Raw genomic sequence first — 14,382 nt, 5'->3', positions numbered from 1 at the left:
GTAGATTTAATTTGATTGCAGAGATTATTTCCTTCCTTCTCATTGTTTGTCATACTGTATAGTCATTCTATAAATATTACTACAGCTTTTTATTTTATTTAAACCTTCTGTCAGTGTGTTTCAACATTTCTGAACCTGCTAAATGAAATACACTGGTTAAATCTGGAGATGGAGGCACATCCATACATCTTCATCGTTACACCTGTGCATGTGTAAGACAGTGAACACAGTTTATAATTGATTCTCAGCGCATACTTCATTGACTACTGAGCTATTTAAGCAGCCCAAGAACAGGGCTAGCTCTTGGATGCTCAGAAAACTTTCCTCTCTTTCTGTTTTTGGGAGTTTTCTCTATGCCTGGCAAATGAAAGTGTTCCTGTCATCATGCATTCCTTAGTCAAGGTTTGCATCAGAACACGTCAGGGATTGTCGTGCCCCATGGACAGGAGGGCTGGAGAAGAGGTTGAAAAAGACTTGTGCTACATTGGCACTCTGTTTTTGGGCTTCAGGGCTGTGTCACAAGGAGAAGAAAAATATCTACTGCTTTTCTAAACCATAGATTGAAATCCTCCCAGAACATTAAAAGAAATTGATTTTCTTTCTTTTGTGTCCAATGTTCCTAAGGAGCTAATCGTGAGTGTGGCGATACCCATTTCCTTTCACTGCCTCCTCTCCCCCGTAGATAATCTCAGTCACTTTGCTCTGCAGGTCATATATAATAACTGCATTCAGTAATAGGGTTAAAAAAAGCAATAATACCAAAGTCCATGTTTTAAAGATGTTTGCCAAAAACCTTTTTTCAATAATAAAAATAACTGAGTCTTCAGAAAAGAAGAAACTGCTTCCCAGTTTTGGACTTTAATGTTTTGGGGGGTTTTGACATGAAATATTCCTTCCTCTCCTCTCAGTGTGCAGGGTTGTCTGGAAGAATGTAATACTTTACAGACATATTCACAGACATTTTCACTTCTTTTTCCTCAAAACACATTAGACCATGCCTTGCAAGGATACTTAAGATCCCCTTTGGCAACTCCGATGGTTTGACTAAAATAATACTTTTATCTGTAGAACAGCACTGACATGGGTTCAGTTTCTGCTACATAGAGTGCGTTACGTTCCCTGATAGGGAATAGGAAAGATTTGAAAAAACAGTATTCTTTTAGTTGATGTAAAGTCAGTAAAATAAGATTCCTTATTTTTGCTTGGGTGTTCAAGCTTTTCTTAGCATTTATTCAAAAGAATATGACATGCTTACTAAATTCTAGTGGATTTACTATGTTAATACTTGCAAATAGTTAAGCAAATACAGAGTATTAGTTACAAAGTAAAATTAAGCTTTCAAAAAAACAATTTCCTTTTTAGTTCCTGAAACTAAGCAGGAATAAGTCTTATGTTCTAATTATCCTGCTGTGGCTTAATTTTGTGATTTTCTATTTTTGTATGCACATAATAGTTTTTAAAGTTTAGCTGAATGCTGTTGCACTGCTGGTTAGAGATTGTCATACACACTTTCCTAGATGTTGTAATCTCTGTATTTATTAATGGACATTATTTGTTATGTCTTGTCTTAGAAATTCTGAATGGAAGTGTTGTACCTAATGTTAACTTACATTCTACTTACAAGACTACAGTATTACTGGTGGCATTCTTACCTCTGAAATAAATCATAATCTCATTCAGATGTACAGTTTTGGAATAAATAGTAAATGAGATGGCATCACATTTGTCTGTTGCCTATAAAAGGGATGCTTGTTTATCGTCCTGTTGTATTCATAAATTATTTCAGACTGATAATTTAATGAAGCATTTGAAGATTAAAACTGCATTGTGTTTTGACACTCATATAAATATTTGGCCATTTACATGATACTAGCAAGCTATAAACTTCTGATTAATCACTGTGGAGCTGTGGAGTTCAGTATTGGTATGTTTAAAAAGGTTTGGAAAAATTGATTTTCACTGACATTCAGCTGCTAGGCTTTCAGAACAAGAAGGCTGAGGCAAGGAAAGGCTATGAGACACAAGATAATTTTCTCCTGCATTGTGTTTCCAAAGCATACGTCCAGTATTGAACTGAAAGTAGCAGTGGGGTTATGCTCTGCAGTGCCTCATACACTGGTGCATATAAATGAACTAAAGCCTGGGCTGTGAAATTAATACTTAAGGACTCTGTCATGTAAAAGTCAAGCATTCACAGCTCCACATCAAAATGTTCTATTAATTTTAAAGTTAATGGTCATCTTATGTCCTCTTGTTTTATTGGTTTTGGGGTTTTTTACTAATAAAACACTAAGGAAATTAGTTCTTTTTTTTTTTTTTTTTTCTCCCCCAGGATAATCATTCCTGTTTTGTTGCATCTTAAGTATTTAATAAATAGTCTGAGGATTGCTTGCCTTTTTTTTTAAAAAAAGGTATATTTTCTCAGTTCTGGGATACAGTTTAGTTCTAACTCTTTCAAAATAAAACACACTGACAACGAAGTACTAATATCTGTTTTGTCTTGCTCCTTATTTAAATAACTACTGAGGTTTGCAGGAACTAGTAAAATGGAGCTATTAATTAGATCAAATTAAAATAAACTTGCTTTAATATGATATAGCTATAATTGGTTAAAATTTCCCTTTCTCCTGGGTGCAGCTGTTAGTTTTTCTCCCTTCAGCAAGGTTTCTTGATAATAAATGTCCTTTCATTATCAGCAATTTTCTTCTAACCTCTGTGTCATTTAGCTGATTTTCATCCTCCTCGTGTTTTGTGTTCCAATAGCTCTTTGGCTCTTCACATTTATTATCAAGTCTTAATTTGAGGGGGAGACAGAAAGGCATAAAGTAGCTGTGCTGGGTATACAAAGATGTTTGGGTTTGTGAGTGTACTTGTTGGGGTGGAGGGTGTTTGAAAGCTCAAAATGGTCTTCACCTGCATTCATCTTACCCTGAGATAACGTGGTATTACTTGCAGTTGCCAGAAAGAATAATCAAGGAAACTATTCATCTGGTTTGGGTTGATAAATAAGACCAGTTTACTTCATGAGAAAGCTTGTGACTCTGCCAAAGTTAATAAAAAGTTGAGATGAACTTTGCTTGTTGTGTTCAAAGGCTCTCTCCTTCCAAAACAGCTTTCCATCAGATACTGCTGGAATATTGGAAGTCTCCTTGCCATCAGTGAGTCATACGCGTTGTAATCTGCATGGGAGCCAAATGTTCCGAGATACCTATGTATCTTGGGTCCCAGCTGTCCCTCATTTCTTTCATGTGGTCTCTCCCTGGGGGAGGAGGGAAGGGTGAATTGCTGGGGATCACCTCAGGGGTTTCTAGACTTTGCACTACAGAATATTTTCACTGTCGAGTCATCCACTATGTAGCTCTGCTCAAAGGAGCCCTTGGATTCAAAGGGAGCTCAAGAGGATGAGAGTCTGTACCAGCAAATTCTGAAAAAAAGAGCTTTTGGTAACTTTTTTTTCCCTTTTTACTGTCTAATTATGCCCTTCCTTTCTAATATCTGCTCATCGTGCACTTTGCCATGATTTCAAGTACCAACAGTGGTTAGAGGTCATTGCTGCCTATCTTCAAAACACTAGATACTGCAACACCAGCTCTTCTTTTCCTCCTGACGTTCTCTTTCAGACAAGACTTGTGGCTTTCTGAAGAAATCTTAACACTTTGGGCCACTCTTTGAACAGATCAGGAATTACCCAACTGTAAAAGAAAGGGGTAGGTTTGCCTGAGGTAACTCCTGTGACAGTGTTGTGATGGCCACTTTCCTTCAGTAGTTGGGTGATTCTCTGCTCTGCTCAGAAACTGAGTCGACAAGAGTTACCTCGTGTTGTGAACAAACTCACAGCAATGTCTCTCCTGCTGCCGTGGAAAACTAACAGGGTGGCTATCCTGGATGGGTGTGACTCTCAAACATCTTGTCTTACTAATGAGCTCCAGTTCTGGGCGTTGAGATACAGAACTAGTGTAAGATTTCAGAAGAAACTATACGCGGTCAAAATAGATGACTCCCTAAAGGAGTATAATTAAATGGCCAGAATAACATGGTGTTGAAAGGAAAACCATCTCAAGGTTTTTTTGGGATTTTTTTCTCTTCACTGTTTTGTCTAAGCATCCATTACTTTCCCAGAATTCTCTCACTAAACAGCTTTCTACTTCATTGTGCTAACAAAAATTAGGGGAAAAAGTGGTTATAATTCGGTTTTCAGCCCTTTGTAATTTTCGTGTTTGTCAGCATTCCTTAAATGTGAGTTTACTTCCTGATCTTCATTATGATAGTTCCTCTTCTATTCAAACACAATGATTTGGAAATATTTTTTCAGGCTTAATCACTTAGAGTGAGTCTTACAAAGGAACCATCATAGGAAAACTGAGATTTGAGTACTTGGACTCTGAGCAAAGCTCAGAAATAATGGTTTCCTCATTGTTTGATAAGAATGTGCAGTTACATTATTGTGATCTTTGGATGTTGTTTTTGTTGCAGCTTTGCGTGCTGCCAAAGCAAATTCATGTCATTTGTTTTTTTGACAGTTAAAATATTCAATTAGTGTTGTTTGAAATTGCAGTAATTGTTTATGTTGTTTCCATACAGGACATTGCAACATTTGTGGGTTGCCAGCTTAAAGCTATATTGCATATGAATAAAGGACTAAAGCAGAAGAGCAAGTCTTTTTTTTACAAAAAAAGTTTGTGTTCTTCCACAGACATTTCTAATACTTCTTTGTTTCTTAACACTTAGGAGTTTATTATTTAATTTTTTTGAAATGTAATTATGTAACAGTGGTTTTGGTGTAAATGAGGATGGCATTTAAACAAATGAACAAACATCAACCCAAGAACCCCATCAAGGTTGTTTCTGTAGGCAGCTATTTACTTGTTTCATTCTGAAGTAACCTTAAATCTGGGAACAGCATTTATGCTTATATTGGTCTTGTTATTCTTACTTACACTACTGTGTATTCACAATAGGAGTTTGAGAAAAAAGAGTTAAGTGCCTGTAGGAAATGCAGAGAATAGTGACAAAGCTTAGAAAGTTAACGCAAGTCTGCTTCTTCAAACTCAGTGCTGTTCTTAAGCAAACTGCCAAGCAGCACAGCATTTTTATTTCTATAAAGAACTGAACTATAGTTAACAAAAAACCAAGATGTGGTGCTGTTAAAATTATAGGAAAGGAGTGACAGCCATGGACTGAGCTGAGTAATCCACTTCATCTTTGGAAAGCCATTGCACAAACTGAGTAAACAAACATATCCTCCAAAGAGGAGGCTCAACTGCAGACAGTTCAAACATCCACAATTGAATAGCAGCAAAGTAAATGCAGAAGGACGGAGGAGAAGGCTGTCTACCTGAACTCAATAGATTGAAACCAAATACAAAATTTCCTGTGGAGGTTTCTACACTGTCAGCCTCTCTGTTCTTGGAAATCAAAAAAGCAAATTAAATTTCTATCCTTGAAGCTGAAACATATGAGTTCCCCTTTCAAATAGAATATATGTTGATGGAATGATGGTAGATAGTCATTTGAAATAGTCTAAAAGGAAATGTGCTTTAGGGGAAAACAGGATATTGTTAAATTCATTAAGGACTGCTTTTATTAGGAAAAAAAGTTGCCAAAGATCTCAGGCACTGAGGTCTGTAAACAATTGATCACTACCTGGGTCTCCTTGGTCTGTTATCTGAAAGTCAACTACAGGAACACCTCAGTTGGCTTTTTTTTTTTTTTTTTTTTTTTTTTTTTTTTTTGGTTGGTTGGTTGGTTGGTTTTTGTTGTTGCTGTTTTTTTTTTTTTTTTTAAGTATTTGAGGTTATTTGAGTTAACATTTAAATTGTATTTATTTTGCAAGACAAGTATGAGGGAAGGGTTTGAGTCTTTGAAGAAACTTTTTAGGCTATTTGTTAACTGAGATTTGTTCTAAATATACTTTAGCAATGTGTAAGTACATAAGAATTTTGTCACTCCAAACACCCTTTTGCACAGACTACTGGAGAGCTGCTCATAGTGTTAGGCTTTATAACACAAATGGGGTACATTCTGAGTGATACCTGGATTGATGCTACAGTGCTCCTAATAAAATGGATTATGAGGTTGTGTTTAGTCATAATATTTTATTTTGGACTCAGGCTTTTTGTGAATATCTCCAAAGGTGTAAACTTAGTTGGTAGACAGTTAATCAATTAGCTGATAATCTTAAATGGATGTCCTAACGTGGTTTTTAAATAATAATTTGTTTTTAATAATATAAATGGTATAATTTTATTTAAATGATATTTAAATAATATAATTTAATTCAAATTAGTAGCCATGAATCTTTGCAGGCAGCTTTACTGAGATACTTTTGACTTCTTTCTCTGCAGGCAGAACTTGTGAAAGGGAATCTGCAAAGCGTTGGGCTCACGCTGCGCCTTGTGCAGTCCAAGGAGGAGGATGCAGGGCATGTTGTCATTGAAACTGTGACTCCAAACTCACCTGCTGCAGCTGCTGATCTACAGAGAGGAGACAGACTGCTGGCAATTGGCAGTGAGTGATATGTCAGCTTTCACAATAAGGGTCGTCATGTATGCAGTTCAACTAATCTCCCTTTCTTAATAATTACAGTTGTGCTTGGCACTCAAAAGCTAGCATTTATGTACTTATGGTCACTTAAGGTCTTTGCTTGCTTGATTTATTTTCTTGCATATTTATTTACTCCTTCCTAGGTAAAAGCCGAAAGAAGCTTGAATAAACATTTGGCAACAATATTAAAAACAGAACAAACAAACAGCAAAACAAAACAATAAAAACCCAAAAAGCCAAAACATTCATGTGACTGTGCTAGCAGAAAGTTTAAGCTTTTATAGAGGTTTTACAGACCAGAGCTTAAAAACTAAGAGTTCTTTTGCTTAAGTACTGCCTAAGTAAGTCCCCATTGCAATATTCCAGTGATTGTTTTAAAAGGGTTTTCAGTTGCTTTGAACAGATAGTTGATGATTGCTTTAGAACAAAGGACAAGTCATTTTTATATGATCCCCTGCATGGCTGTATTTGGACTGTGTGCTCATTAAGGTGTTTTAGCTTGCATGTAATTTGGAAATACGTCAAACAACTGTGAAAGTTCTGCTGAGGAAGATGGTTCAGCTCACTCCAGCCATACTGATAATGTAGCATCATGGCCACATTTTTTTAATGTATTGGAACTATTTTTTTTTTTTAGCATGCTTCTGTTTTAATTATCACTGTCTTTAAAGATGCCCATCTTTTATGAGTCCGTTGTTAAATGTCTACTGCTGAAAAGTCCAAACTTACAGTAAGAGCAAAGTTAAAACTGTTTCCACATCAAATCAACATTACTCTGTAAGATTACAGTATTATTACCAAGCAGCAAACTGGAGTATTTATGTAATTATTTTTTCCAACTCCATATTTGCATGAATAAAATGGAGAGAATACATCTGTTACATTTCAGTTAAGCTTTTCTGTGGTAATTGACTTCCTTTGTTACTGAGCAACAATGTGTTTGTTGACTATTTTTGGTCATTTAGATTGTTATCATAATTAAAACTTAATAATGTCGGTCTTGTTTTTAATAGGTGTTAAAATCACATCAACTGTCCAAGTGTTGAAGCTTATTAGACAGGCTGGGGACAGAGTTCTAGTCTTCTATGAAAGGCCTGTTGGGTATAATCAGCATGGACCAGCACTGCAGGATGGATTTGGACAACTGGAGGACGCTGCTTTCTTGACACAGGCAGAAGATGACCAGAATAGTTTATCAGCTGATGCTGATGGCAGAGATTTTGATTCAGAATTTGAAGACTTAGCTTGTGATTCACCTGAGCAGAAAGAAGATCTGCCAACAACTCCAAGTCCCAAACGGTCGGTAGTAATTCTTGCTGCTGCTAAACCTCTTGGAACTATATCGCCCATCCTGAATCGGAAGCTGCATTTAGGAAGTTATCAGACAACATCAAAAACGCAACAAAAAGATGGGGCTAAAGTGGCAGCACCTAAAACTGTTGAGGTTTCAGATGCATCACAGCCATTGGGTAAACAGTCACAAGGATCCAGTACTAAGCCTCCTGTGCCACCTAGGCCACAAATTAAGCCTATTTTGTCTACTAGTGATAGCCAAAATGTGTTAGAAACCGGAGGTGTATGTTCCGATAAACCAGAGAGGCCACCTCCACCTGCACATAATGGAGAAAAATCTACAGAGAAGATAGTTAAAATTAGTGATCAAATAGAAGACCCAGCAGTATCAAAAGTAGTAACAGCACCAAAGCAAGATACGTTAAAAGATGGACTTACAGAAAATGCACGTAGTTGCAAAGATAGCGATGATCAGCGAACATGGGAATCACCAGAAATTCCGTATAAAATCCGTCAGGGCCGATGGCCAGTGACGAGAACATCCTCCTGTCTATTTGAAGTAGAAAGATACCATAAGTACCTTAATGTTGCACTGTGGTGCAGAGACCCTTTCAAAGCAGGTGGTTTTATCTGCTTAGGATATGCAAGCATAAAACTTGAAGAAATTGCTTTAGATTGTCTAGCTACAACCTCGATGGAATTTGTTAGAACATTTAAACTGGATGCTCCTACACCTAAAGCAGCAGTCACCAGAACAGCATTGCGGAGTTTGACAACCCATAAAGGTTTCAATGAAAAATTTTGTTATGGTGATGTAACTTTACAATTCAAATATTTAAAAGAAGGTGAAGTGGATGATTCAAGCATATTGCTGGAGAAAGAGAGGGAGTGTCACTTAGAAGAAGAAGCTCGTGCCCTTCAGAAAGAGGATCCTTTCTCGGGACAAGTTCTTACAGAGAACAAGCATAACTTTCAAGATACTCAGTTTCAGAATCCAACTTGGTGTGATTACTGCAAAAAGAAAGTATGGACTAAAGCAGCTTCGCAGTGCATGCTCTGTGCTTACGTTTGCCATAAAAAATGTCAAGAAAAATGTTTAACTGAGACACCCTTTTGTGTAGGAGCTGAGAAGCGGCTCGATCGAACTGTGGGCGGTAGCAGAGCAGAGGGACAGGAGGCTCCCCCAGCCGCAGCCTCTCGGGTTGATTCCGAGGCCAAGTCTGTGAACAGAACTACAGGTCTGACCAGGCATATCATCAACACGAGCACCCGCTTGCTGAACCTCCGGCAGGTGCCCAAAGCCCGCCTGGCCGAGCAGGGCCCGGACGTGGCCGAGCCTTCGCCAAAGCACACCCCGAACACGTCTGACAATGAGAGCAGCGACACCGAGCTCAGTGGACCGAGCAGCCCCTCCAAGCGGGCAGCGGGCACCGGCATCAAGCTGGTCCGGAAGGAGGGCGGCCTCGATGACAGTGTCTTCATTGCTGTTAAAGAAATTGGGCGTGATCTCTACAGAAGTTTACCAACAGAGGAGCGTTTTCAGAAATTAGAGTTTATGTTGGATAAGCTGCAGAATGAAATAGACCAAGAGCTGGAAAATAATAACTCGCTCGTTAAAGAAGAAAAAGAGACAATCGACGCGAGGAAAAAAGCTCTGATTTCTGCTGCGCTGGCTAAGTCGGGTGAGAGACTGCAGGCCCTCACGCTGCTGATGATCCACTACAGGGCAGGCATTGAGGATATAGAGTCCCTGGAGAACATGTTCTTCGAGAAGCAATCCAAAAAAGTAACTAAAGATTTTGAGGAATCCAGTATAGCAGAAGAAGTGGATATTGAAGATGGCAGTCTGACAGAGGCTCCAACATTGAACATCATATCAGAAGAACCAGTTGATCCACCTCAATCAGTAGACTGATATTTACATATTTAGTCTTTGAAGGAATGGACTAAAGGAATCCTTTGCACTTAACTCCAAACACACACAAATTAAATTAAAACACTGGTATAATGTGCGTGTCCTGCTTCTCCACAGTTAATTGCTAATAGTGGTTCTTCTCCAGCTACAGCACCACCATTTTGTTAAACTGGCTGGTTAAAACTACATTTTGGGGTTTATATTGGAAATTTATTTTTAATAACTTATTTTTATTTTTTCTAATTATGTAACCTTACCATTTCACATCAATGTGTGTGGTTTCCCTAATGTGTTACTTGCCCCCATTTCCCCTCCCCATATTATTTTTTTTTTAGCTAGTCTTTTCAATGGGAAACAGGCAGGATTTTCAAAACATTCAGTTTCCATTGTATGATGAAAACATTATAAGCTTGTTGCATGCCTAAGCTGATGACTGACGCAGAAGTCACAGAGGGGCCAGGCTTTTAAGTGTTGATCACAGTTTTATTGTATGTCTTCTAGGTAGTTGTGTATTTTTTGCCAAACATATCATGAAAGCAAACAAAAGGTCTTTCATTTTGTCTGTTATTAGTAGTTACTGAAATTACCATTGCATATCGTTTGTTTTCCATGTTTTTGTTAAATACAAGAACTTTTTGTAGTTTGTAATTAACACAAGATATAGTAATGCTAAGCTAAAAGAAATCCTCCTTAGAACTTCGGACTATTGTTAGATACCAAAGTATAAACTGGTATCTCATAATAATTTAATTGGGAATATTTTCAAGGTAAGAGGCTTGTTGCCTTCCAGAGGAAAATCATGTGTTTGTGATGTTGTATTATCTGATAGCCTGATAAAGGAAAGTTGTTCTTCACAAGAGTTGGAGGTTTCATTGCATTCTGTGAAAAAGCATGTAATGATGGTGTAAGTAATATAAGGAAATTAATATTTTGCTGCAGACTATCATTTTGGAAAGCTTAAGGTGCAAAATATAAAGTAACTAAACATGTTCTCTCAACACTTTTGAGTAATCAGAGTGGTAGGTTGCATTCAGCTTCTCAGACAGAACATACAGTCTGAGCAGAAGGATCACCTTTGTCAGCAAAATGTCCTATAGTGTATATAACGTGTTTTATTTGAGTCAATTTGTGAGTCCAGTAGAGATGAGGAAGAAATTCAGCCAGCTGCTTTTGAAAAGAACTGTCTGGTCTTGTGCTGTGTGTAAACTGTGGATCTTAGCATCACCTGGCTAAGGCCATTGTTCTTATTTATTTCCTGTAGACATGTCTTTGTTTCACCTTCTGTGTATAGAAATTTTGTATAAAATATCATCTTTATTTTAGGTACTGTGCTAGGTACTTGTATCATTATCAATCACTGGTATTGCTGGTAGTAGAAAAGAAACGCCTTTGTGGGAGTGGAGTTTGAGATGGTAAAATAACTCCTTTAGTTTTTGAGGTCATCTATAATGTACCTCTCCTTTAAATTTGCATCTTGGTTTAATTTGTGATGGGCAAAATTACGAAGCAGTGGTTTTCACCATGGAACAGCATACTTGTGCTTCTAAGCAAAATGGTTACTGCCAGTCATGCAACTACTTGCACTTTTTTGTGAGTTCTGGGCAGTTGATAACTATTTAGTTGATGTATGGAAAACACTATCCATGCTAAAACAGGCATGTGACACACTTCTGAAATTAAGCTTCAGCAAATAATCGCACAAAATTAGCTTCCCTTCTTGTCTAAAAGTTATTTAACCTATACTTGCTTGAGATGCATATTAAGACTTCCCCACTGCATTTTCTCAGCGGCTTACCATTGGTGGTGGTCTGCATTCAATCCCATCAGTGTTTGCTCTTACAGAATACTATAGAGGTTTTCAAATATATCCAAGTGCTTCATTTAAGCCCTGGTGCACATGAAGGAGCTGTGAAAACAATGCAAATACTGATTTCAAAAACACATTCATGGTTTTAAATTGTCCTGTGGAACACAGTGGGTAAGAAAAGCTGGATATCGTTTTCCTCGCATAGTGTTGCTTATGATGATGATTGTAAGAGGTAAATTAAATGTAGTGCAATATTTTTAAATATACCGAATGGAAAAAGGGCAAAATAGTTGTATTTTAGTGATAAGAAGGAAAACATAAATTCCTATCTGGCATTATTTACAATAAACAGTGAATCTCGAGGGGGAAATTGTCATACTACATTCCTGATGTAATCTTTGCTTCATGCTTGACTGTAAATAGCTGAAAATAAAGAATACCACAGAAAACAAGAATATCTTGACTTAATGATATCTGAATAGGTGGCAGCTACACATTTGCAGAAGATCTGCCTAATATGATTTTGTTGGCTATTATTTTATCATGAGAATAAGCTTTAATAAAATAGTTTTGCTAAATTATCAAGTTCTTTGCATTGTGTCAATGTTTTTTAAACATTTCTATTTCAATAGCTTATCATCTAAAGCCACCACTTAAAGGAACGATCTTCAGGGAAAAAACACATTTTGCATTATATTAAACTACTGTTTACTGGGTTAATTGGGCTGAGAAATTTGAAGTAAAGCACCTGTGGAAGTTTACAATGGCAGAGGAGGAATAAGTAGTGGGAGGAAATGAATTAAGTGTCTTTATCACACTTAAATTGACACAGATCAAAATATACAAAATATGAAAAATCCATATTTTTCCAGAACAGAAGGGGGATTTTTGTGTGTTTTCTGAGTAAAATTTCTCCTGACTGTCAGCAAAAAAGGTTTGGTTACTCATTACTCAAAAAATCCCAAACAACTGCTAAGTTTTTATTTGGGAGTGGGGGGAAAGGTGGCTCAGAGATTCCAAACATGAGTGTCTGTGTGGATTTTAGTTACCTTCCTCTTTTGGTGGAGCAGGAGTGGGGCAAGAGCAGGGGAGCCCCTGCACCACATTGGTCTGCTCAGGAAATCAGGGGAGGATGCTGCTCCCTAAGGCCCAGCAGAAACCTGGCTCCAGCTGCAGAAGAGGAATGTCATCCATGAATCTCTCCTTGGGTCTCCTCCTCATAGTCATGTTGCAGATTAATGCAAGCTCCTCCTTGATTTTGATGTGCCCAAAAGTACAAAACCAAGCCATGAAGAAAGCCTTTCTGTGCTTTTTAAGAAATATATGGGAGTTGCTATGTTTGAATTACATACTTGTGAGGTCAGGCAATACACTGATTGATCAGCTGGCAAAAAAATGAACATGTCCTGTAATAATTTAGAATTTTTGCATTGGTATTTCAGTTTCAAATTTGATTGGATTAACAATGTGATGTTGACCACAGGAGTTTAGTGAAGTTAAGTAAAATAACTTCTCTTGGGGCAAAGTTTCAACTGTCCAAATCACAGTAAAATCTGAACCTAATGTAAATAGTCACTGATCTGCACAGTTGTTACTTACTTGGTGACAGTGAAGTATTCAGCAGATGACAGAATGTTGGTTCTGAAGCAGCTCTGAGAAGTGCTTTCCCACCAGCTGAGACACCTGACAGCTTTCTCCACGTTGGTAAAGCAGAAGGCAAATCATGAGGGAGGTTCATTCTTTTTTAATTCTTTTTGCACTTTATTACAATAGATCATGAACTTCTGTCAGATAACTTTATTTTGATACGTTCTGAATGTGTAATTATTGACAGAGCAATACTTGATCCACTATATTTTTCATATTTTTTGACCATAGTATATACGCTTTACAAAACTATATGTAAACATAGTATCTATGCTGTAGTACATAAAACATCTGCAATTACATGAGAGAAGGCACATAAAGATTTTCATTTTACAAATTAAATGATACAGCATGGTTGAGAAGGACATTGGGACTGTTTTTAAAACACTTTCTTTCCAAGTCTTGTTTTGTCTCAGTGTAGATCAGGATTGCCTAATACAATACTTCACCTGTAGTGGACTGTGTCCCCACATGGTGAGAGAGCTTGGTAACGAACTGGCTGGTTCTTCCATTTTTTTAAGCAAAGAGTATATTTGAACTCATTTAAAAAAATAAATATATATTGTATTTTTAGATGTGTATGTAAATGCATGTGAAAGAGTTGTTTGAGCTGCTCCAGTTAGCAGCTCACTTTCAGTACATGCTAAGACTAAATACTGCAGCTTTTCTTAACCAGTCACTGATAATGCAACTAAAATAAGGTTGAGATATGTTAAGAGATCCAAATGATAAAAATACAAAAATTATCCTCATGCTGTTACATTCCCTGCCAAGAGAAAGGAACGATGCATATTCATACCAACTTGTTTACCTGGTGGTGTGTGTCTGGGGGGCTTCATGCTGCACAACTGCTTGATTGAAACTTTCTTAAATACCAATAATAGCAATACACTCAGCTGTTTAACTACCTGTTTTCCTAACATTGGTGGTTCAGGGAGAGCTCACTATTTCAACTGGCAGAGAACTTGTATTATTATGACCTGAAGTTGATGAAAAAAGCGATAGTGCTGTCCAGACTCTGAATTCCAGCTCGTTTCAATGTACCTACAAGGGTGCCACTTAAAAGGATGCAAATTGGATAGGTTTTCTTTGATGGTTGCTTCTTTTAATTTCCAATTAAATAAGAAAGACTCGAGCTTTTGACAGTAACTTATGACACCAAATAAATATGAAATAC

The 14,382-nt window shown here is 37.3% G+C and overlaps 1 protein-coding gene across 2 annotated transcripts in view; it reads left to right on the top strand.

The window, feature by feature from the left end:
* Window positions 1-12,080, top strand: part of PDZD8 (PDZ domain containing 8) — a 53,270-nt gene extending 41,190 nt beyond the window's left edge. For both annotated transcript variants that reach the window (XM_082286600.1, XM_082286599.1), the window contains 2 exons: window positions 6,345-6,507; window positions 7,557-12,080. In XM_082286600.1, the coding sequence (XP_082142726.1) occupies window positions 6,345-6,507; window positions 7,557-9,751 (2,358 nt within the window). In that variant the 3' untranslated portion in view covers window positions 9,752-12,080. The remainder of the gene's footprint in view (window positions 1-6,344; window positions 6,508-7,556) is intronic.
* The last annotated feature ends 2,302 nt before the right edge of the window (window positions 12,081-14,382 follow it).

The sequence above is a fragment of the Coloeus monedula genome (assembly GCF_965178545.1).
Source record: "Coloeus monedula genome assembly, chromosome: 8".
Classification (NCBI taxonomy): Eukaryota; Metazoa; Chordata; class Aves; order Passeriformes; family Corvidae; genus Coloeus; species Coloeus monedula.
This window is presented reverse-complemented; position numbering and strand designations above follow the sequence as displayed.